This window comes from Amphibalanus amphitrite, unplaced genomic scaffold (genome assembly GCF_019059575.1).
Source record: "Amphibalanus amphitrite isolate SeventyFive unplaced genomic scaffold, NRLGWU_Aamphi_draft 001000F_arrow, whole genome shotgun sequence".
In the NCBI taxonomy this organism is placed as follows: Eukaryota; Metazoa; Arthropoda; class Thecostraca; order Balanomorpha; family Balanidae; genus Amphibalanus; species Amphibalanus amphitrite.
The window spans coordinates 206,407-228,659 of record NW_024882494.1 but is presented as its reverse complement, the minus strand read 5'-3'; the positions used below and the strand labels follow the sequence as shown (position 1 = coordinate 228,659).

Genomic DNA, 22,253 nt, shown 5'->3' with positions numbered 1-22,253 from the left:
GCGATAGAGAGCTGAAACTTGGCATACCTGACCTTTGATCCAAGCCGGATCTTTTGACACCAACCGCATTTTTGGGTCAGGTCAGGTCACTGACCTATGACGTCATAAGTGAACCTCTGCACGGTCTTCAGATGTCGCAACTTCGCAACGCCCTCACTGCCAGAGGAGATGTCACAGGGAAATGAAACTTGCAGGATCTAGTATCCATTATGAGTCCCACAACTTGTATATCTCGGATTTTTCCTAAAGGTCATATGAGGTCAGGTCATTTTCGTGACCTCACCATTATAAGTCAATGGGGAAAAATTCAAACTGCTATTCTGGCGCTGGGAACGATCTCCAACTATCTCAAGCACACAGAATCGTGATTTGATGCACTCCTTGCAAGGTTAGATGCGTCACTTTTGCAATGTTGACCTTGCGTGACGTCATTTATGACGTCATCAAGGTCAAATTAGTTTTTCGTCAATAACTCTTGATCAAATTGAGCTAGCGAGTCGGGAAAGGCACCAATGGACTCAGGAAGGCCTGCCGAATCGAATGATATGCGACATGACCTCTTTCGACCAACTTCGTGACCTGGGGGTGCTGACCTGACCTTGACCTGAGGTCAACACCCCAAGTTGACCTGACCCGGACAAAAAGTATATCATTCGACGCGCCTGAGCGAGGCGAACACGATGCTGCCAAAATCGGCGCTCTGCGGCCGTTTTTTGCGAAGTTATTCACCAAAAACTGAACCGTACCCTGGGGCACTTGACCTGACCTCAGAGGTCACCGGTTGACCTAGGACCTTAAAATCGGGTACCAATCTCTGCGTCTCGTAACGGCGCACACGCTCGTTTTTTTCCGCAACGCGCTAGCTCCACCAGGGGCGAAACGGCGAGGGGGGGGGGTCGTACCCGCCCCCCCCCCCTCGGCCGGCGCGTATGTAGAAAACCAATAGGTCCGGCGAGGGTTAATGGTCGCTGATTGCCTCGGGGCCTTTCAGCTCAGAAAAACTTTGCGACGCGTGCCTCGTGATGTCGACAAATACAGGTGTCTGTGTGCACGTGTTCTCGACAGGTGTTGACATTTCGGCTGGAAAGGTAGGTACGGTCTCCGCGACACCAGCGGAGTGCTCACTAAACGCGTGGACGGCCACCCACCACTGGGCCTTTTGAGGCCGGGAGGGTAACCATGAGCGCCGTCGGGGCACGCAGTCGGTCAGTTTGCGTCCACAGCAGGGACTCGACTGCGTGCTGGGTTTCTGTCTCCATTGATGGGTACCATGGTGAAGGAATGCTTGGGCGGGCCTTCTCAATTTTTTGTATCACGAGCGCCCCGGCGACCATTGTCGACAGATTCTCTGAATGCGAGTGCGTGCATATCACGACAGATAGGGCCACGTTTTCTATTGCAAAACCACTGTATGGGAAACGTGCGCACGTGACAAAGCAGTCCACAAGAAATCGCATCCAAACAAATGCAACTATACCGCTCACTTAATTCAGATACATAGCCTTAATTCATGTTAGCTTATTGCCGAGAGCAGAGCCTTAACAAGAATCATCTAAGGAATTAGAAATTATTTAAATAAATTTCTATTCGTATGTCAAGGAGCTAATAGGTGTGCAGCGAAGTTCTGAACAAACTCACATTACAGAACAATCAGTCGGGTTGTTAAGTCGGTACTTACTTTTGAGATGAGGTCCTTCGGACATTTACCTCTCTGCACGTGCTAGGACCCGTGACATCGGCTCCTGTCGGACATGTGTATCACTGGAGAAACAGGATCAGTAGTCGTATGTTTAGGAGAAATTATACGAAACCATTTGATCAATGATTGATTGTACGTATCGGAACCGCCGTTCAAGAGCGAGCCAGCGAGTTTATTTGTGGTTTAACGGAAAAGTCTATGAGCGGTCCGCCCCTTGACGCTTTTGAGAGACGATATCTCGACAACCCCTCGAACGATCGACAGGCGATCTTCTGCATTAAAGGGACACTCCCACCTTAACATTAGTTTTGAGTTGAGATAGCCAAATTGGTGGCCATGGCCTGCAAATACCGGTTTGGGCACTCACAACATCGAAAAATGCTTTAATTCGAAGATATGGAATTTCAAACTTGCAGTTTTCGGATTCTAAGGGGCTAATGCATTGGAATGCCCCCTTAGAAATTGTGACGTCAGCGGAGATCTAACGATTTTTAAATCTTAGACTAAAACCATCGTTAACACGTGGTGGTATACGCTGCTTTGCGCGCAACGTCTGCCGCACTTTAAGGCTGCCAAATTATTGCTTCCCAATAAAGTCGCTAGTAACAGGGGAGATCCCAAAAAGTAAACAAAAGTAAAAGCCTAATATCTTGAAAACCAGTGAATATTTTTCGGTGAAATTTGGTAGATATTCGTTTTCGCTCTTTCTGAACCAAAGGACATCTCTTTCATGCCAATTCATTAACTTTTTTGAAGGTGGGAGGGTCCCTTTAAGGCCGTCCCACACTGGACCTCGCATGCGGGTTGCGAGGTTGCGGGTTTTGAGTTTGCGGGCATAATACTAATCATAGAGTGATTAGACCGTTCCCTTAGGTAACTTCATGAATGCAGTGAAACCGGTACACCTTCAGTATAGTCACAATACCAGCGCGACGAACCAAAATTCGACTCCAACGAAAAACCCGCAAACCTTGCAGAACTCGCAGACATCGCAGCGAGGAAAATCGAAAGTTGACTCAAAATAAACTCTTGGAATGCCACGGTCGGAGCGCTACTGCACGTGCACACGTGGAAGGTTCTCTTCCACGTATCGAGAACGGCTGGGCTGATAGTGCTAAAAGCTAGCACACGCGTACACCGTTAGGGGCAGGCTTAGAGGGTGCCCGGCCCGCAAAACTCAAAAGTCTGTTTGGGGTCCAGATTACACGTGTACACGTGCAGAGGCCACACCTCGAGAAAGGCTGGGATGATTTAGCTCAAATTTGATAAACAGCTTCCAAACAACAAACAACACAACAAAGTTTTTTCTTATAAGGCACGCATTTTGTCAATTTTAAAGTACTAAGTGTACCCTTGGTTTTAATCCTCGTCTGTATTTGTGTTTTGCTGGCCGCTAACTTATGCACATACGACCGCTAATGGGCCCCTGATCGAACTAGAGCTTCGCGGGAAAATCGAGCCTGTTACCCGTGACGAGAGTAAGCCGACCTTGTTTTAGGATCCTAGGTCATTGGTTAACCCGGCAGGCGGTGGGCCTCCCGGCCACCTTCCGCGCGGTGGGGGGGGGGGCATTTTTTTGCCCCCCCCGTATCTCCGAAACTACTGGATGGATCCGGAAAATTCAAACGGCGTTCGATAGCCCTGTCAAATTTGTTGAAGGAAACCAAATTTCATTGACCTCGGGGTCACCGATGACGTCACAGGTCAGGTCAAAGATAAAATGTTTCACCGTTCACGGGGCTTCTAGGGAAAGCGCTGTAACACCGAGTAAAACGCATTTTGTCGAAAATCAGCGATAGGGCGTCAGTTGTCTATAGTGCATATGTTGCTAGTAGAGGTCACTGGTCATACCAGGTCAGGTCACAGGTCAGGTCACCAGAGGTCACCAAGGGTCACCACATGAACCCAACTTTACTAAGGTTGTTCGATGCATGTTTTATGGCCAGTTTTTCATTTCCAACTCAATGGTGTTGGTTATAAGACCATCAGGTACGGTTTAGGTCACTTTCTGGTGGAGGTCAGGTCAAGGTCAGGTCAAAAGGTCAAATTTCAAAGTTGATATTGTTGCATAAAATGGGTATTGATTCGATGCAGCTCGTCACGAGGAGTCTAATGGTGGTCTTTGTTTTGCGCTACGAGGTCGGTCTAGAATTGCTAAAAATTGAGTTTGAAAATTTGACGTCATCAATTTTGAACAGTTTTTCGCTATAACTTGGCCAAAAAATGAGGTATCGATCTCAAATTTGGTGTGTAAATAGAAGGCAGTAGGGACTATTACATATCTTCCGGGTTTTTTGAAATTCAAAAAACTATGGGATTTTTCGGCTATTATATTCAAAAAATCTATTTTTTGATTTTTGGGGGTCAAAATCCAAAAATTTCAAAATTCCGAGATAGCAGTTTTGTAGCCCTCTACATTTTACACCTTTTATGTCTGAAACATTTTTCTGTATCTCTAAAGCTGTAGGCCTGACAGCTCTTCTCGCGAAACCTTTTTTTGGGTCGAAAATGGCAGAAATGACGTCACTCTGACGTCATTAGCGTCCAACCTATCATAGCCTTTGGAAAATGTTTGGTCACAATGTGCAATAGCTGTTCATGGGAGAGTACCGAAAGTTTGGTGACGATCGGCGCAGCGGTTCTCGAGATATATCGAAAAAACTAAAGGGGAGGGGGGCAAAAAAAATGCCCCTACCGCCTGGAAGGTTAACCTTCCCGGCCTGGTCATTGACCCAAAAGTCGGAGAAATCGGGACGTGCTTTAACTTCTTAAAGAGATATATAAAAAACGACAATATATTCAAATACACAATAAAAAGCACACAAAAGCACACACAGTGATCAAGGTATTTGTTACCGAAAGCTCTGTTTTTATTGTGTATTTGAATATATTGTCGTTTTTTATGTATAATATATCTGTCATGGATAACACACAATTCTTAAAGGGACCCTCCCACCTTAACATTAGATTTGAGTTAAGATAGCCAAAATGGGGTCCCTGGCTCACAATTACCGGTTTCGGCACTCACAACATCGAGAAATGCCTTAAATCGGAATTAATACATACTTTACGGTGCGTTCACTGGAGATTAACCGTGCGTTAATTCGAAGGTAGCCGTGCACCAATTTAAATTGGTGCACGCTCGTGCAGTGATGAATTTCTCGACTGAAGTTTTTCGGAAAGGTCATTGACTTTCTTCTAAGAATTCACATAAAAGGTCCTTTTAATGTCATGGACTAAGATTAATTTTAATTTAAATTCGCACCGTTAAGCATGTATTAATTAGTTTAACACATGGTTTCCGTGCATAAATGGTTTTAACGCACTCGTGGATGGAATGGAGCACTCGTGCGTTAATGCACTCGTTTCACTCGTGCATTAACACACTCGTGCTCCAATCCATCCACGTCGTGCGTTAAAACCATTTACACACGGGAAACCATGTGTTAATATATAATATTGAATTTCAAAATTGCAGCATTTTGATTCAGAGGGGCTAATGCATAGGAATACCCCTCTGAATGTGTGACGTCAGCGCAGATATCTAACGATTTTTAAATGTTTGACTAAAACGTTTTGTAGCACGCGGTGGTATATGCTGCTTTGCGCGCAGCATATTTACGTCTGGACAACGAGTTGCGTTGGAGAGGCCGGAATTAGTGGCGATTTCAGGACCGCAAGAATGGACCGTCATTGGAATGATTCTTTTTTAAACCGTGCACTGTTTTCGGCCGGAATTTAATAGTTACTACAAAATATTTTGTAATTACGTGTTCACTAAGAATGAATGCCATCAGGACTAAATTTTTAATACTATTGCATTTTGTCAAGAAGCATATAGTGCTGTTATATTGCAATTTTAGCGCGTTTGTTACAAAATATGAAGCGAATAAGCGTCAGTGTAATTCATCAACAGCTTGATCAACAGTGCCAGAAGTTAACTTGAGGGAAAGCTATGCTAATTGCTCTTGTACATCCACTAAAATTTATTAAATATTTTGCTTTGTGTATTCCAAAAGGAGAGGGAACTATTTCATTTGTGCCTTCATGTCAGAATTGAAGGTGGATCATTAAATTTTCAACGCAGTTTACAAACAAGCATTTGGTCTTTCTCGTTTATAAGCTGAAGCAGTGGCTAAGAAAAGGTTGATCAATCCTGAAGTTCAGTCATCATACCTCAACTTGGCAGCAAGATCCCCCAAGGACAGATGATATATTGTATATACATATGTCCTGTAAATCAAAACAAACAAGCATTTGGTCTTTCTCGTATATAAGCAGTGGCTAAGAAAAGTTGATCAATCCTGAAGTTCAGTCATCATACCTGAACTTGGCAGCAAGATCCCTCAAGGACAGAGGATATATTGTAAACCTGTTCTGTTAATCAAAACATTTTTGTGCCTTCAAAGACTTAAGTTATCTGTGGTGTGTTCGGAGTTAGGCTATATGGCCGTTTTTGTTGTATGTTTATGTGGAGATTGAATATAACTGTGACCCTGTGCTTGTTTGTATACTTACGGTCAAACAGGAAACAGCACATTCACATAACATACTCACCTAGCACCTAACTCATAGTTGTACGCTGCAGGATCTGTACTTGTTCATGTCTCTAGCATTAACAAAGCACTTAAGTAGCTTAGTAATCATTTCCCACATTTTCTGAGCATCTAACATGACATACAGCAGTGCAGAGCAGCTTCAGAGAAGAAACACTTTAAATGCACACTCACAGACTCACACCAGCCACCCAATGAGCCAGTTCCTCAGTTGACTGTTTCCCTGGACACAGCTAGGCAATGTGAGCTAACTTTTGGCAAGTTGAAGGTTAGCAGGTAAGATTGAGTTAGGGTGAGTACCTACCTATAACTGGGTGCTACTGCCATGCAGGTCTTGGGTGGGTAGGCTGCAAATATGTGTGATGATTGAGGTTAGGTCAGCTGTCAGGTTAGTCAGGTTCAGGTATGCTCATTGCTCAGGTCACATTTTTATGGACATTTGGCAAATTAAAAAACTAACAATCTGATCTAAGCTAACCCGACTAAACATACACAACTACTGACTATAGGAACTGAGCACCTACCTACTTGTGCCTACATCTCATACCATGTCAAAGTAGAGTTCCTTGGTGGAAGATTACCCTCAGTACTTTTTATCCCAGCCCTGTGAAGAAAACTAATACTTCTAAGCTCTGAGTCACTGCTGGCCATCCACAGGAAGAAACGCTGAGACTGAGAGCTTTGCCATTGTATATTGGACCAATAATGACTATCACGAATGACTATGAACACATAATATGATCACATCGTTGCATGGATTGTCACATTGACAACTTTACTACAATCCTTTTTTCAAGAAATACAGTGATGATGATTAACATCAAAATCAACATAAAGTGGATTTAGTGATCCAAGCTTTCTCCTCCAGTAGCAATGGAATGATCACATGTTTCATTTGCCAGACACTGAGTAGGTACTGGTACCTGATGCACATTACAATCTGCATAGCATCTAAGCATAGTAAAACTGCCCAAGTCCATTCATTCTAGATTTTAACTTGATAGTTAGCACTAATTTATCTTGCTGTTGTAAGTTATCATTCAATATTCATACCAATAGGTACATCAATATGCGCTCATCAGTCAACATTTTCTGGCATGATCCTGCTCAGCGTGCTCTTCAGTATTGCTCCAAGGTCTGCAATATTATAGCTTGTTTTTGGACAATAACCTCTTTTAATTTTACTTTTTCTTGCTGATATCTGAGCCCGATCAACTTGCGTTTATCAACCAAAATTTCATAGCTTATTCAACTTGATATTGATATTGCTCAGTAGTCAGGACCTCTGTCAGCCTCCTGGATACTTCAGATTGTTTTCAGTCAACATGCTTCTTAAATATGATATAAGTCAATCTTAAGGGATTCAAAACATCCAACAAAACAACGCACAAGAGCAAGAAAACCACCCGATAATCTAAAAAATGGCCTTGGAACAGAGCCAAGTGGTGCTCCATTTGTTTGTTTACAATGATTGTAGTGCTGATGTATTTTTAGGACTCTGAACGTCGGCTTATAAAAAAATGAAACGTTTTCACAAAAGTTGTAAGGCAAGTAATATTAATCTGAAAGAACTAAAATATTCAAAAGCCAAACACTATGAAATACATGAATCGGAACGAAAAAGTATCCCAAAAATCCAGCCTAATCACCGGCTCCTAAAACTGCAACACAATCAGCACTTTTCCCCGCAACTCGTTGTCCAGACGTAAATATGCTTGCGCGCAACAAGTGCCGCACTTTCAGCTGCCAAATAATTGCTTCCAAATAAAGTCGCTAGGAACAGCGGAGATCCCAAAAAGTAAACAAAAGTAAAAGTCTAATATCTCGAAAACCGGTGAATATTTTTCGGTGAAATTTGGTAGATATTCGTTTTCGCTCTTTCTGAACCGAGCGACATTACTTTCATGCCAATTCATAAACTTTTTTGAAGGTGGGAGGGTCCCTTTAAAGAGAGGTTGTTGTGGGTTTTATCGGAGTCCTGATTTCGAATTTGGTATTTATTTCAATCAGCGATGAGACATTCAGGAAGTTGGGATAGGTCGACTCAGGCCAGGTCAGGTCAACCAGAATGCGTCCCGTCGCCCGCCGACTATCCACAACAGTAGTAGGTTTAAAGCGCCACTAACAACTTCGTAACATGCTGCGTAGGCACCCAAACTACTTCACAGATGTTGCAGTTAGTGCCGAATTTGCAATCAGCCCCAGAAACTAGTATTGAAGTTCGTATAACTCGAATAATTACGTGAGGTCACCATAGGTCAATGATCTTTGACCGACCTTGAATTGACCTTGATACCCACCATGATGCATGGGAAACATAATAACACATGTTGGCACGTTTTCAATCACAAGTCTGGAAACGCACCCATATACGACGAATCGCGATTCCTGCCTGACACGGTCTCGGGGAACAGGTCACAGGTCAAAGGTCATTTAGGTCAGTGCCATGAAATTTTCACGATATAAATATGTAAAATTGGTTAACTCGAGGGTACTGAAGCTTTCATCCTTTAATCGGCCTCGTTTTTTTTTTCTTGGGAATAGAATTATTCACGAAAACCGTGGAGGAAGGTCCATCTGATTCCATATACCTAAGTGCGTGAGTTGAAGCAATTTAGTGCGATCTTATTCCGAATTACAGCTACCTACCTGCATTAACCCTCGCCCGCACATGGTGTGTGTGTGTGTGTGTGTGGGGGGGGGGGGGGTGGTTGCCACCCCCCAGGTAGTCTTTCTGCTCTGCACTCAACAGTTTTAGAGCTAGAAGGCTGATTTTTCGTGTAGCTGCTCCTCTATCCTTTCTTGATGTCCACTAAAAATTTCAAGTTTCTGTGGCTTTTTGTTTCGGAGATATGACCTTGTTTTTCAGGTCATGTCATGACCCAAATGGCCAATTCTCAACATCTTGCGTTGGCTACACTGTAAACCAAATTGACAAGTCTTGTGTAATATAACCAATCATCTCTTGGTATGTTTACCAACTGATACTTTTCAAACAAGCCGTTGTCTGGTGCATTGCTTGTCAGGTGACAACTACGAGTCAATAGTTACTATGCACACCAACTTCTCAGTATCCAGACCAACTCTACATTTGTTTCAACGTTTGTTTCTTAACCAGTTTTGGAAACTTGTTGCCGCATGGTTATTTAACCGGCGCCTAACTTGTACTGGTCAGCTGGTCAGCATACACATGGTCAGCTGCGCCCGTGACGTCAGACTTGGCGGACCAATCAGCGGTCGCCGTCCGGCCCCGGCGCGGCGGTTTCAAACCGTTCAAACCAGCAGTTGTCGCGCGGCCGCCGTGCAGCATGGATCAGCGACGAGGGCTGTTCCAGCATTTGTGCAGTAAAAAGTGAAATCTGTGAACTGTGGTGTTCGTGCTGTGAGTGAGGCCCGCTCTGGCCTGCGGGACGCACTAATCGTGCCTATACCCGCGGTCGAGACGCCTCCCTTCCCCTGCGCGCGCAATGTAAGTGGGCCAGACCTTTGCATGCACATGTGAGCAGATGTTTTGCGGTCGGTGTTTTTTATATATAAATACATTTATTTGCCTTTAATTCAACTCTTTGTATTTTTAACTTAACTGATGGACATATATGGGCTGTAAAAGCTAATCTGGTTGGCGATCATGCTTTATTCGAATTATCTGCGTGATCGTGCAACTGCCATGATTGTTATGGTCAATGTGGAAATATTCGTCATACGGGCATGTTATACTTCTGGCTTGATGCGATGCACAAAACCATGTTCTTCCACATGCGCAGCAGTTCTTGCTTCAAAGACTTATATGCTGACGGTGCACGATAGGTATACCTTATACCTCATGCATTTACCACATCCATTCGAAAATATGCACTTGGAATTGTCTCCAGTCAATAGTATTAATTACATACTACGTGATGTAGGTACGTGACCGTAATAAATACAAATGATTCCAGAAACTTCCGAATGGATGTGGTGTATGCATTCATCGATTATATAACCCATCAGTATTTCGTTTCTTGTCAGCGCAAGCCTTTGAGCAATAACTGATGCCAGTCATGATTTTGTGCACCACTTCCAGCCAAAAAATGACCTGTCCGTATAGAAAATATTTCCTGAATCAGTATCGTGGCAATTGAAAACGAACGCGAATCGTAAGTTCTTAAGGTTATCAACGCAAACAAAGCGATTGTAAGAAAGAACAAGTTCGAACTGAGCGTTAGTACACTTACTTGTTGACAATTTGTAAACTAGCAATGCCCAGTCAAAGGCTAGTTCATCAACAAACCAGGGGTTGTTGAACCGACAAGGAAACGGCTATGCCTATCCAGAAGTTGGTAGGTTCACAAGGCCCAGACTAGTACTCAACAAGGTGACGCCTATGCGAATTGGAACCAAACTTGTAGACAAACTGTTAGTTTGTTGGCCAACACGCCTGGGGTTGGTGAATCGACAAGGTGACGCCTATGCGAATTGGAACCAAACTTGTAGACAAACTGTTAGTTTGTTGGCCAACAAGCCTGGGGCTGGTGAATCGACAAGGTGACGCCTATGCGAATTGGAACCAAACTTGTAGACAAACTGTTAGTTTGTTAGCCAACAAGCCTGGGGCTGGTGAATCGACAAGGTGACGCCTATGCGAATTGGAACCAAACTTGTAACAAGGAGCCAACTTGTAGATTTGGTTTACAGTGTATGGGCCTTGTGAGCTTTCGACACCTTGATTTCGGCCTTTTTTGCCAGTCTAACCTGCCACCTATCATGGAACATGTTGTTCGACGATGTACAGATGTCAAGGTCAAGGTCAAGGTCAACCTAGGTCATCTAAGATAATTGCGTTTTAGGCAAGCGAAAATTACTTTTTGTGAAGTTTTTTGACTGCATTTTTGGTAAAAGCTTCTCAGATCATGGTTTCATGTAATATGGACACATACACAATCGATGCACACATCAGTATACACACAGACACACACAAACATACAAATACATATAATTGACCTTGACCTAACTTGACCTGAAATGACCTCAGCAGCAAAAACATGGTCGGGTAGAGTGACAAGCGTGTGTGTGTGTGTGTGTGGGGGGGTGGTTGCCACCCCCCAGGTAGTCTTTCTGCTCTGCACTCAACAGTTTTAGAGCTAGAAGGCTGATTTTTCGTGTAGCTGCTCCTCTATCCTTTCTTGATGTCCACTAAAAATTTCAAGTTTCTGTGGCTTTTGTTTCGGAGATATGACCTTGTTTTTCAGGTCATGTCATGACCCAAATGGCCAATTCTCAACATCTTGCGTTGGCTATGGGCCTTGTGAGCTTTCGACACCTTGATTTCGGCCTTTTTTGCCAGTCTAACCTGCCACCTATCATGGAACATGTTGTTCGACGATGTACAGATGTCAAGGTCAAGGTCAAGGTCAACCTAGGTCATCTAAGATAATTGCCTTTTAGGCAAGCGAAAATTACTTTTTGTGAAGTTTTTTGACTGCATTTTTGGTAAAAGCTTCTCAGATCATGGTTTCATGTAATATGGACACATACACAATCGATGCACACATCAGTATACACACAGACACACACAAACATACAAATACATATAATTGACCTTGACCTAACTTGACCTGAAATGACCTCAGCAGCAAAAACATGGTCGGGTAGAGTGACAAAGAGGTTCTAGCTGGCTTGGCACCAGAAAACGGCATCGTCATCGGTATATGATAAGCAGCGCACGTGATATCCAACGGTGACCCAAAACAGCAACATTTTTTAGTTTGACCTGACCTGGAAGGTCAATGACTGACCTGAGAAGGTAAAACTGGGTATCATTGGATTCGTCTCTTCCCAAAAAAATCTTTTTGGTCTTTACCGCTAAGCTCTATCTCCAACAGGAACGAAATGGCGCGGGGGGGGTGGCACCCCCCCCCCCATGTGCGTTCTAGGATGGGAAAATGGCATGTGCGGGCGAGGTTAAATATGATTAACAGGTGAATCATGGTGCGCACTTTAGACTATTTTTTTTTGCATAATATGGTATGCGTCAACTGCACTGAAAACCTGAATAAAGAATAGAGCTGTTTTTTATATAAAGCTCCGTCAGCATCCATTTACATGTTTGTGACGGTTGCACATCGGCATAGCCAGGGCAAGTCACGGAGAACACGTATCCTCCCCATTGGGTTATGGAGGTTCCGACTTCGCAGTTGAATAATCACCTATCGGCGTCTTAGGGACCACTACGCAATCTCCAAAAATTATATACTCCACTCGCCTTTCAAAGCTCTATACCTCCCACACTTCACAGCCTACATCTGCAGACTTCTCAAGTCCAGATGGTAGATAGCTCAAGGTCTTTAGCTCTAAGCCTCTTCGCTGGTGCACCAGCGCGTCGTCCGAGGACTGGTCTGAGACCGGCCGGGCGCCGGGACACCCGTCGAGTGCCGTCGGTCGCACACTGGGACTCAGTCGGCGCGGCCCTGACCTCGGCGGTGCCGGCGGGCGCGGGCGGCGGCCGGCCGCACGTGAGTCTCGCCGCCCAACACGTGACTGCGGCCCGATCAATGTGACGTCAGCGGCCGCTCACGTGTCGGCCCGCGCGCGGCCGCCGCCGCCGCCGGCGGCCAGTGGCGCTCGGTGGCGGGGTTCCGGTGGATGCCGGAACGGGTCCGGCCGACGGGGCGCGCCCAGAGACGTGCCGAGTCAGAGCTGCCGACCGACTGCTCTGCGGACCGACGGAGGTGTGAGCAGTGAACGTGCATCGCGGGCGACGGCGCGGAGCGGCGCCGGAAGACTGCGGCGCGGTGCATGGATGCTGGATGTGGGCGGCGTGCAGAGGCGAGGGGCGGTAGCGACAGACGAGTGATCTCGAACTGGGGTGGACCCAATGACAGAGTGAAGGACTATGGAACAGTGGAGCCAGGCGTGGCACTGGAGACAGTCTTCCGACGAGTGAGTATCGCACAATACGCATAACGCACGCAGCTCTAACACAACACGCACGTGCCACGTCACATGCACACACGTGGATAAGCTTTGAGCATCATTGAACAGTGAGCAGTGAGCACTCGTCGACATTTGCATAATAAAACCAACATTGCTGCTTAAAGCGTACGAGGAAGTCGTATCCCCCTGGACGGTCACAGGTTGAAAAACAAATGATAGCAAACGTTCCTTGACACGAGTAGGAGTGTTCTGTAACGGTGTTTTACCTCTAGTCGATCGAGAAGAATCCATGTAGTAAATGTTCCCACTTATCTCTTGCAGCGTTGGTGGTCTATAATATTTGCGATGTTCCGTCTGCAAAAGAAATGCTTAAGAACTAATCATTGCAATGGTATCAGGCATCATCAGCCATGCTGTTCAATGTGAAGTAAAGCTTTTTGATATGCAGACTATAGGAATAAAATCGTGCAAGGGTGAGAAACCAGTCTACAGTGAGCCGTCTTCTGCACTTCATCCTCAAAACGTTCGATCAAAACAGATCCTTGCTCAAGCCTCGACAAAATGTGTCAACGTGCGTAATGTTTTCCAGCAAACAGGCGTCTAGTAGGACTTAGAGCCATGGAATCTTGACTCCGACTCTGGATTAGGACTTCGGAGTCGACAAGAGTTTGTTGACTCCAAATCTGACTCCTGCTCTGGGCAGAGTTGACGATGCCGAGGTGACTGACATACTGACTCCGACTCTGACTCCATACTCCATAGCCCTGCGTCCAAACAAGTCGATTTTTTTTGTCCGGGTGTGTATCTTTTGATGTTGACTCCTGGTTAAGGCAAAGTTAAAAGCTGATTAGGTCAGGTTGCTGGTCAACATAATCATGCGATTTGACAGCTAATTCTGAGATCGAAACGTCTTGCCTGATTTACTAACGCGATGTGATCGAACAAGGACGGAAAACTCCGTTGACCTCAACTAGCCTCTTTGACATTTTAGGTAAGTATATGGTTATACGAGGGGGTATCGAAAAGTTCTGATCATCACCATGAATTAGATGTGATAGAAATTTGATTTTTTTATATGATGTTCATTACTCCTTTACAAGTCATTACACACGACTGCAAACTTATTGCATCGTTTCTTGAGCTGCCTCAGGCGATTATTGTAGGACCTTCGCACTGTCCCGTAAATCACTGCTCCACCTCATCAATGACTTCATTTCTGTCCTTAAATCACCGGCCATACTATGGAGTATTCATCTACCGTAACAATCAAGAGTCAGTTAATACCCGGTCAGGTGAATTTCTTAGATGCGGTAAGATTTAATGTCCTCATCATGTTGTTTCTTCAATCGCAGCTCAGGACGAATGGGCGGGGGCGCTGTCGGTGCGGATAAAACATCTTTCTTGGGCTTTTTTACGGCGATTCTGCTTGAGGCCATCTCGAAACTTCTTCAAAAGTGTGCAGCATTGCTTGCTTATCATTATCCGACCATCATCAAGACAGTCGGTGATGACTATCCTACGCCAGATCCAGAACACTGATAGCATTGACCTTCCATATCGGTTTCTGCATCTTCGCCTTTTAAGAAGGACAGATATGCCGTGCTTATACTTCTTGGTCATCTTTTTGTCTCTGGATCATACACATAGACCCAGCATTCGTCACAAGTCATCAAATGATCGAAGATGTCTTCAATTTCCTAAAAAAGGCCTAGTTTTCATTTCGGAAGGCCAAGACGCATTTTTCTCTTGAACAAAGAAGACACACGAACTTCTAAGCGGGCTGACTCCTTTATCGTCTGTAGTTCTTCGCTGATAATATTTTCAGGCACTGCCAGCATTGAGACCTTTCTGTTGCACAATCATCTGAAAGGTCACACGACGATCTGTAAGGATGAGGTCCTCCAATTCCTTCACAGTCGTCACCTTGTCAGTCACTGGTAGTCACTCACTTCTTGACTCCCCTGCAAGGGTCATGCAACCAAGTTGAAAATTATTTCTTCATTTTCGGTAAGTGCATGAGATGGGCTATCCTCGCCATAAACTAATTTCACGTTCTTGATGTATTTTCTCAGTGTGATACCGTTTCAAATGCATTAGTTGTATGATGGTTCGGTCCTCAATGGGCCCAATACTCATCTTTTTTACTTCTAAGTCTCTCCTACATAAGATAAAACCACTTCTCAGGATTCTCTTTGCGGGAGCATTGTTCTTAAGAACCAAATATAATACCAACCAAAAATCATCAAAATCGGTCTATACCTTCTATGTGATGATCAGAACTTTTCGATACCCCCTCGTATATTGAGTAGGAAAAAATCATTAGGTAGGTGTATTACTCATTAGGTAGGTATATTAACGCCACGCAAGGCCCTATTGCAGTGGTCGACAGTTCCTCCGGGGTCGTGCCCCTTTTTCGGGCGCCAGGCAGGGTCATTGCCCCCACCTACCAGACCCCATTGCCTACACAGCCAAGTTTACTGAAATGCCATACTTTTCCGTGACTCTTTGAGTATTTTGGATATTATTATGTAAAAAGCGTTGGATCACGACAAAATTGTACCCTCGAGCCGATCTTTTTTTTTTTACCTGCCCTTAAACATTTAATGACCTTAACACAAATAACCGTTGACTTGTTAGTTCTTTCTGGAGATCATGGTTGGCCCTAAAATCTCAATTCCAGAAGTTACAGCGGGTCCCGATCTTCTCGACAATTGTCATTGACCTCTTGAAAGTCGTCCAATGGCCAAGAAACTTAAAATTGGGTAGCAGCGGCTTCCTATCGTCACGGGTATCACGCTCGTTTTTTTACGCAAAGCTCCAGCTCAGAGGCTGAGAGGCTGGGGCCCGATTAGGCCCCTCCCTCTTTACGTTAGCTGCTGTGAAAATGCCAATAGACGGGTGAAGGTTAGCATTCAGTCTGGAATTGTCTTTGAACCCGGGGACCAAACAGTCGTGATGTCTGTCACATGTCCGGTCCCGTAGCTCAGTTGGTTAGAGCGTTGGACTCCGCGTGGTGAGAGCACGCGTTCCCGGTTATAACAGTCCGGGTTCGAAGCGCGACGGGCGCTTGACATTTATGGGCCTCCTGACAGGTATGGTTGCGGTTGGTGGCAGGCCGTAGCCAGGTGAAGTCAGCGAGGGGACCGGCCGTGCGCGGCTATGTGCGCACGTTAAACTTTGGACTCCAAATTCTGCCATAGAACTGGAATTGCGCGATCGGAGGGTAGAGGGCAGGGTCACCGCAACAAGCTTCGCTTAGCGGTGGCTCTGTCCTTGTGAATCCTTCCCATCAAAAGGTTCGGACTAAATTTATAAAAAAAAAAAAATAAAAAAAAAATCAAGGGAGCCATTAATTCTAAGATGAGGCTTTCTCAGAGGCCCTCATTACCCCCCGCCGAGGGGCTCCATTATCCCCCAAAGGGGACATGCCCCACCATTTGCCGGCCCTTGGCCCTTCCTGGCTTGGAAAAACTACAACTCTGAGAGATTCCTCTGGAAAAAGTCCCTCGAATGCATCAGAGATGCAGCATTTCCCTGTGGGGAGAGAAATGCCATCTGGTACAGGAATAGGTATCTGACAAGTTACCCTATTAAGTCATTTATCGATGATTTTCAGACGCATATGGCTCCGAACCAGGGCTAATAAGCCCACGGAGAACAAGGGTGCTTTCTCCACCCATTTCCAATGTTAAAAGTGAATAAGCCCCTGTAGCGTCCGCGTGGTAACTTCACCTGTTCTGCGTTCGTCTGCGCTATAGTTTACCACCAAAAAAGGCGTTTTATTGCGCGATATTATACAACATTCCGGGTTTTGTGCCCAGGGTCTACGTCACTGTACAATTACGGAAGTCATTATTGAGCTGGTCATCTCCACCTTGGCAATTACGCTGCTATTCTATACCCCTCAAATTATAATTATTGGTTGGGTTATAAGTGAACCAAGAAAGACCATTACATCTCCCCTTGTGTCTGGGGGCTCCCGGCGTTATATCTAGCTCGCCCGTCCCTCTTGCCGGCGATGTGCATCCATTGGTATGTGCGAGTGCGTCACGGGCGCAGCTCAGGCTGTTCATTTCAGTTCTGGAGCACTCCGAAAGCGGAGCTCTGCCGCGGGCTTTGTCGCTGGCTGCGGTGTAGCGCGACGCTCCATTGAACAACACATGCGTCATTTGACAATAAATCGCTGCTGTTACTGGGCCCTTGCTGCATCAATTTTTCGCGTGAGATGATTATGCCTGCATACTCAGTATGCTATTATAGTATCAGCTTCACCGGCTATCATATAATTAGTGCCATCAGCTAAATCAGTTTTCTGTCCAATCTGCTTTTTTAAAGTACATACAAAGTAAAAATTTCACTTCAGAGATCTTCAATATGATTATGAATAGAGATACTAACGTCACGTATTGTATACATGTGGATTTGATAATTTTTAAAAAGCGGCTTCCGAATGTCAGCTAAAAAGGTGAATGCCACAGCGGGACTGTTGAGAAAGATTTTTGAGTTTTACTGCAGTTGTAAGCTTTGTGAATGATTCCTTGTTTATATTTACATTGTTTTATTAGCTGTGACCATCGCCCGTATTTGTCTTTTTACAATATATCCCAATATACAAGAGGGGACGCCGGACGGATCCATCAGCCGTTCGGCCCTTGATTGAACTAAATTGGAGGCTTTGCTGATAAACTGAGCCTGTCTCTCGTGACTAGACGGAGCCATCGATGTCCAATTTTATGGTTCTAGCCTTCTAGGTCAGCAGCTGACCCTTCAGCTCAGGTCAAGTATGGTTCTCCTAAACTTAGGGGTCGACCTCGATGTCAGATCGGCTCGATCTGAACTGTGATGCACCCGAGTCTCAAGGAGATCGAGACGCTATACATGTTCTTGTAGTGAGGGCATTCCGAGACGTTTAGGGAATACAATTTCAAATTTAGCCTTTTTTTTGTTCAAACGTGATAATTTGTGCATTATGTGTAGGTGAGATGAGGTCAGGCGAGGTCACGTCAGAACGACCAGCAGGGGCCCCGCTGATTATTCTTAGTAGGCTAGTAGCTATTTATTTATCACCACTGTTAGCTTCGACACATGCTAGTGAGCTAAAGAGTGGTTGATGGTTCCCAAATGTGTTGTTTATCTCGAAACTAGCAAAGATTAAAAGAAGTTGTTCAATTAATCAATCAAGGTTTTAAAACGTTAATGATATTGAACACACTAACCGGTAACCTAGAAACCAACCCCTACCACATGGGGTGGGGTTCACCATTAGCCACCATGCTAATAGTCGATCATTTCTATTATTTCACAAGCTGGTACACACCATAGCCTAAATAGTTCATCATTATTTGACATGCTGGCATGCTTCTAGTCACAAGTTTGGAAGCTTACCAACATTGGGGTGCTGAGCGCTAACAAAATTATTGTGATTCGAGTTATAGCTCGAATCACAATTCTTGTCTAACGCTATCTTGAGAAAGAGGTCACTGCTCAAATGATATTTGTTTCAGGGGTGAGGGGTCATTATATTATCAGGGTAAACATTGCCAAATTGATGATCATGTGGTTGCTGGAAGTTTTGTCACTATAGTCTCTTTCTTATACGCGTGCTTTTTATGAAAAACCAACCCAGGTGACTCCATCTGACTTCCCCTGTAAGTGCGAGGATCAAGGCTGAATGCATAATATTAACGACAATTATCCTCGTAATATCATGGAATTGCAAAAGTTATCTTTATTGGAAATTAATGTGAATGGTGTACCTAGAAGCATGTGTGATATCTAAAATTTTATCCAAATGATAAAATCAAACATTTTCACACATTCTGAAAATAAGTTATGTAAAATATGTTTTGTGGACACTGCATAACCCCATTATATAATCCGTTAGTCATACGAAGTCATGCAGGGAGGGGTATATCATTCCAACGTTTGCAGCGTATCTGGCAGTGCAGACTGCAGAGTCCGGTGTTGATTTCAGGCTCTGAACTGCAAGGATTGCCCACTCTGCCCACGTCTGCGCTGTGCGTTGTTCTGGTGGCTTTTCAGGGACTCGTGCTTTGTCCTGCACGTGATGTGTCCTGCGTCACACGATGGGGTTCATTTCTGGCGGTCAGGAGCTATAGTGGCTCTATTGAAAGTATCGCCTGCAAATGGCCTCCACTCTGGGGCTGTGGTACACACATACGACCAATCTAGGTGTGGCGGACGGTGTCCCGGAACCATTAATGTCGAACTAATGGTCCGAGGCGCGGCGGGCAGCACAAAGCCCGGTGAGATAATGAACTATCCTGTTGCATACGGCGTACACAGCTCGAGGAGTCGCAGGCAGCCATTCATCGTCTAGTGTTGACCATTACGCAATAAAGTAGCCGCCACACGGACAGTAAAGGATCGGTGGCACGGAAAGAAACACGAAAGCGTATATCTTCGCACTTGTGAGGTCTGCTTTGACTAAACTACTTACCAATCGCACAAATAATAAGGCTTGCGAGAACAACAAAGGCGGTGTTTGCTTTATTGCCGGTATGGTCCGAGTGTATGGCGCTCATTGCCGCTGCGCCGTACTTACATGCGTCACCACTGCACTGATTGGTCCTTATGAATTATTACCCTTATGACGGTATAATGGTTTGGAAATTAACCCCTGATTGTCAAGTCAATATTTGTAAGCTGTGTTTATGTTTATGTAAATGCAATAAGGCACGATCCTCGAATTATATAAATGCCGCCGCTGCTTGATTTTTTTCATGTGCTATCATTTCACAGTGCTATGCATTATGGTCCATAATTATTTTTCCATGTGTTTTGCATTATGGTCCATTATTATTTTTCCATGTGTTTTAGGTCCAACTATATGTTCAGCATAAGTATTGTACCTATGTGTTAAACTCTTTTCAAAATATCTTCAGTCACGCATTTTCAGTAAGGGTTACCTATCTCAATATCGAAAAAAGACGAAGTTTTTTTTTACCGTCACACTGTGCCGCACTGCGGATTGCTTATTTCATCTAAGTCTATGTGTGTTCGTCAGGTACGCGAGCCGGGTTATTGACGAGGAGGGTGCTGTCACCGATTCGTCACCTTGCCTGAAACGCGCCCCGTCTCGAGACGGTCGACAAGAAGCCGAACTCAGCTACACGCAATGCAAGGTCAGTAGCACACCCCAGTTTATCGATATTTTAAGGGTTATCGAATGACTTTCCAATTGTCATACAATTTCAAGAGCAGATTTTGCAAGCTGGCAACACGCACTCGTATCGATATGTTAAACAGTTAGTACGAATACCGGTCTCCGCCCCATCGAACATATTCTTTCTAGAAAGTTGAACATTAATGCATGTAAGGCGGTTAGGGGCTGCAGTCAATCTGTGGTCTCTGAACGCACGGATGGCTCGTCATTTCCGTGCCACATTTGGCGTAATTGCAAATATCACCGGTCTCCCCATGCGCAAGCAATTTTGTGGGGGACGAGCAGGCCTCGATCTGCCACATATAGCTGCAGGCGGCATTATGCCGTACCGCTCCAGTGTGATGGCTGAACATTCCCTAGGTGCACATATGTCCGTAAAGTCGATCGCTCCAGTGCAGATCCGGCCGTGTTACGTCAACAAAAGTGCGATAATGCAGGCCGAACTGTCTGAGTTAAATCGAACAGAAGTTGTTAATGCCCAGCAATGTATGATCTCATTTCGCTTTGTGTTTGGTGGTATTCCAGCGTGAGATTGGTTTGGAGTATTTTGATGCCGAACTAATAACACGGAGTCCGCGGCCGGATTGTGTTTTCCGCGGAGCGCTGGGTGCGCCGAGCAGCGCACGACTGCACAATGCGGCACGAGTCCTGCTGCAGCGCCACCTCAGCGACAGTCACTGGCTGACCCAGGTCCTTAGTGCGCTCTTGTCCTCTGGGCAGTTCGGTCCGCACAATTGACTGTTGTGATCACCCAAACCCTCCTTTCAAAGCTTTCTTGCTCTTTTTGCGACCCGCCTTCAAGCGATGCGGCGCCTAATTGAGGATATGTTCCTGCACTTTTCGGAAATTGATATCAGCTCAGTCGTAACGCGATTTTATGTTTCAAGCGGAAAATGCCAAGATGCACTTCGCTTCACTTTAACATGAGTTTGCCTCCGTGACCCAATGCTCAGTACTCACTTATGTACACACACCTTTCAAACCCCGTTTTGGTATCTGTTATTTTTATGCTATATCTTAACAAAGGCGCGGGAGCCGGGGGGGGGGGGGCAGTGGGGGCAGCTTGCCCCCGTCCCAACTCTGGGGCCGTGGGGGCGGTGACCCACAACTTTGACACGGAATACCGCATTTTTTTGCAAATGTTTTCTTTTTTATTGAAAAAGCCGAGGGATAAAAAATAAGTGACCTAAAACCGGTGAGAAAACTAGATTTGGGGATACCCTTGGTTGATGTCTATTATGGTGCGCCTCCCAGTCTGAAAGTAGTTCTCGCGCCCCTGTATCTTAACGTGACTTAAATAACATGTTTGTGCGTTTAAAAGAAGCACAGCGTTATGAATGAGCTGCAGCAAAGAAAGCTGATTCTAAACGGATGAGCTTTAGTTAACCCGTCAGTCGAAGTTCTAAAATAAATGAGGAAACCCTCTAACATGAGTTTGCCTCAGTGACCCAATGCTCAGTACTCACTTATTTCCATCTCTGAAAAAATCTGTAACGCGATTTAATGTTTCAAGCGCAAAATGCCAAGATGCACTTCACTTTAAGGACAGGCTCTACATTGTATTGCGCGCGGTTAACTGTGAGTGCACGCTGCCCTGACTGCAGCGGCAGCTGGGGAGGGGCCGTGATGGACCGGCCTGTTGTGAGCTCCCTCCGCGCGACTCGGGCCGGCCGCGTCCATGTCACGCCGCGATCAGCCGGTCCGGCCGTGATAGCTGTCACAGACGGCCGCCAGACGCGGCCCGACGGTGCAGTGGCCAATCCTGGACCGGCCCTGTTTATCCGCCTCTACGGCCGACGGATGGGGCGGGGCACCGGCGGTGGGACGCGGACGGTGGGACGGCCGGGGTGGGGCACCGGCGGTGGGACGCGGGCGGTGGGATGTGGACGGTGGGACGCGG

At 45.4% G+C, this 22,253-nt stretch overlaps 1 protein-coding gene and 1 long non-coding RNA gene across 4 annotated transcripts in view; one reads left to right on the top strand and one right to left on the bottom strand.

The window, feature by feature from the left end:
* Window positions 1–12,877: 12,877 nt before the first annotated feature.
* On the bottom strand, window positions 12,878–21,931 carry LOC122369033. The gene is made up of 3 exons (XR_006254337.1): window positions 21,820–21,931; window positions 13,434–13,521; window positions 12,878–12,946 (listed from the first exon to the last, which is right to left on the bottom strand). It is a non-coding gene; the product is annotated as an uncharacterized LOC122369033 (long non-coding RNA).
* The window catches only part of LOC122369030 (putative uncharacterized protein DDB_G0277255), a 59,623-nt gene continuing 50,299 nt past the window's right edge, over window positions 12,930–22,253 (top strand). For 2 of the 3 annotated variants that reach the window (XM_043343395.1, XM_043343394.1), the window contains exons 1-2: window positions 12,936–13,173; window positions 20,195–20,312. In XM_043343395.1, the coding sequence (XP_043199330.1) occupies window positions 13,127–13,173; window positions 20,195–20,312 (165 nt within the window). In that variant the 5' untranslated portion in view covers window positions 12,936–13,126. Of the gene's footprint in view, window positions 13,174–20,194; window positions 20,313–22,253 lie in introns of all 3 variants that reach the window. The other variant, XM_043343393.1, reaches the window with a different exon arrangement.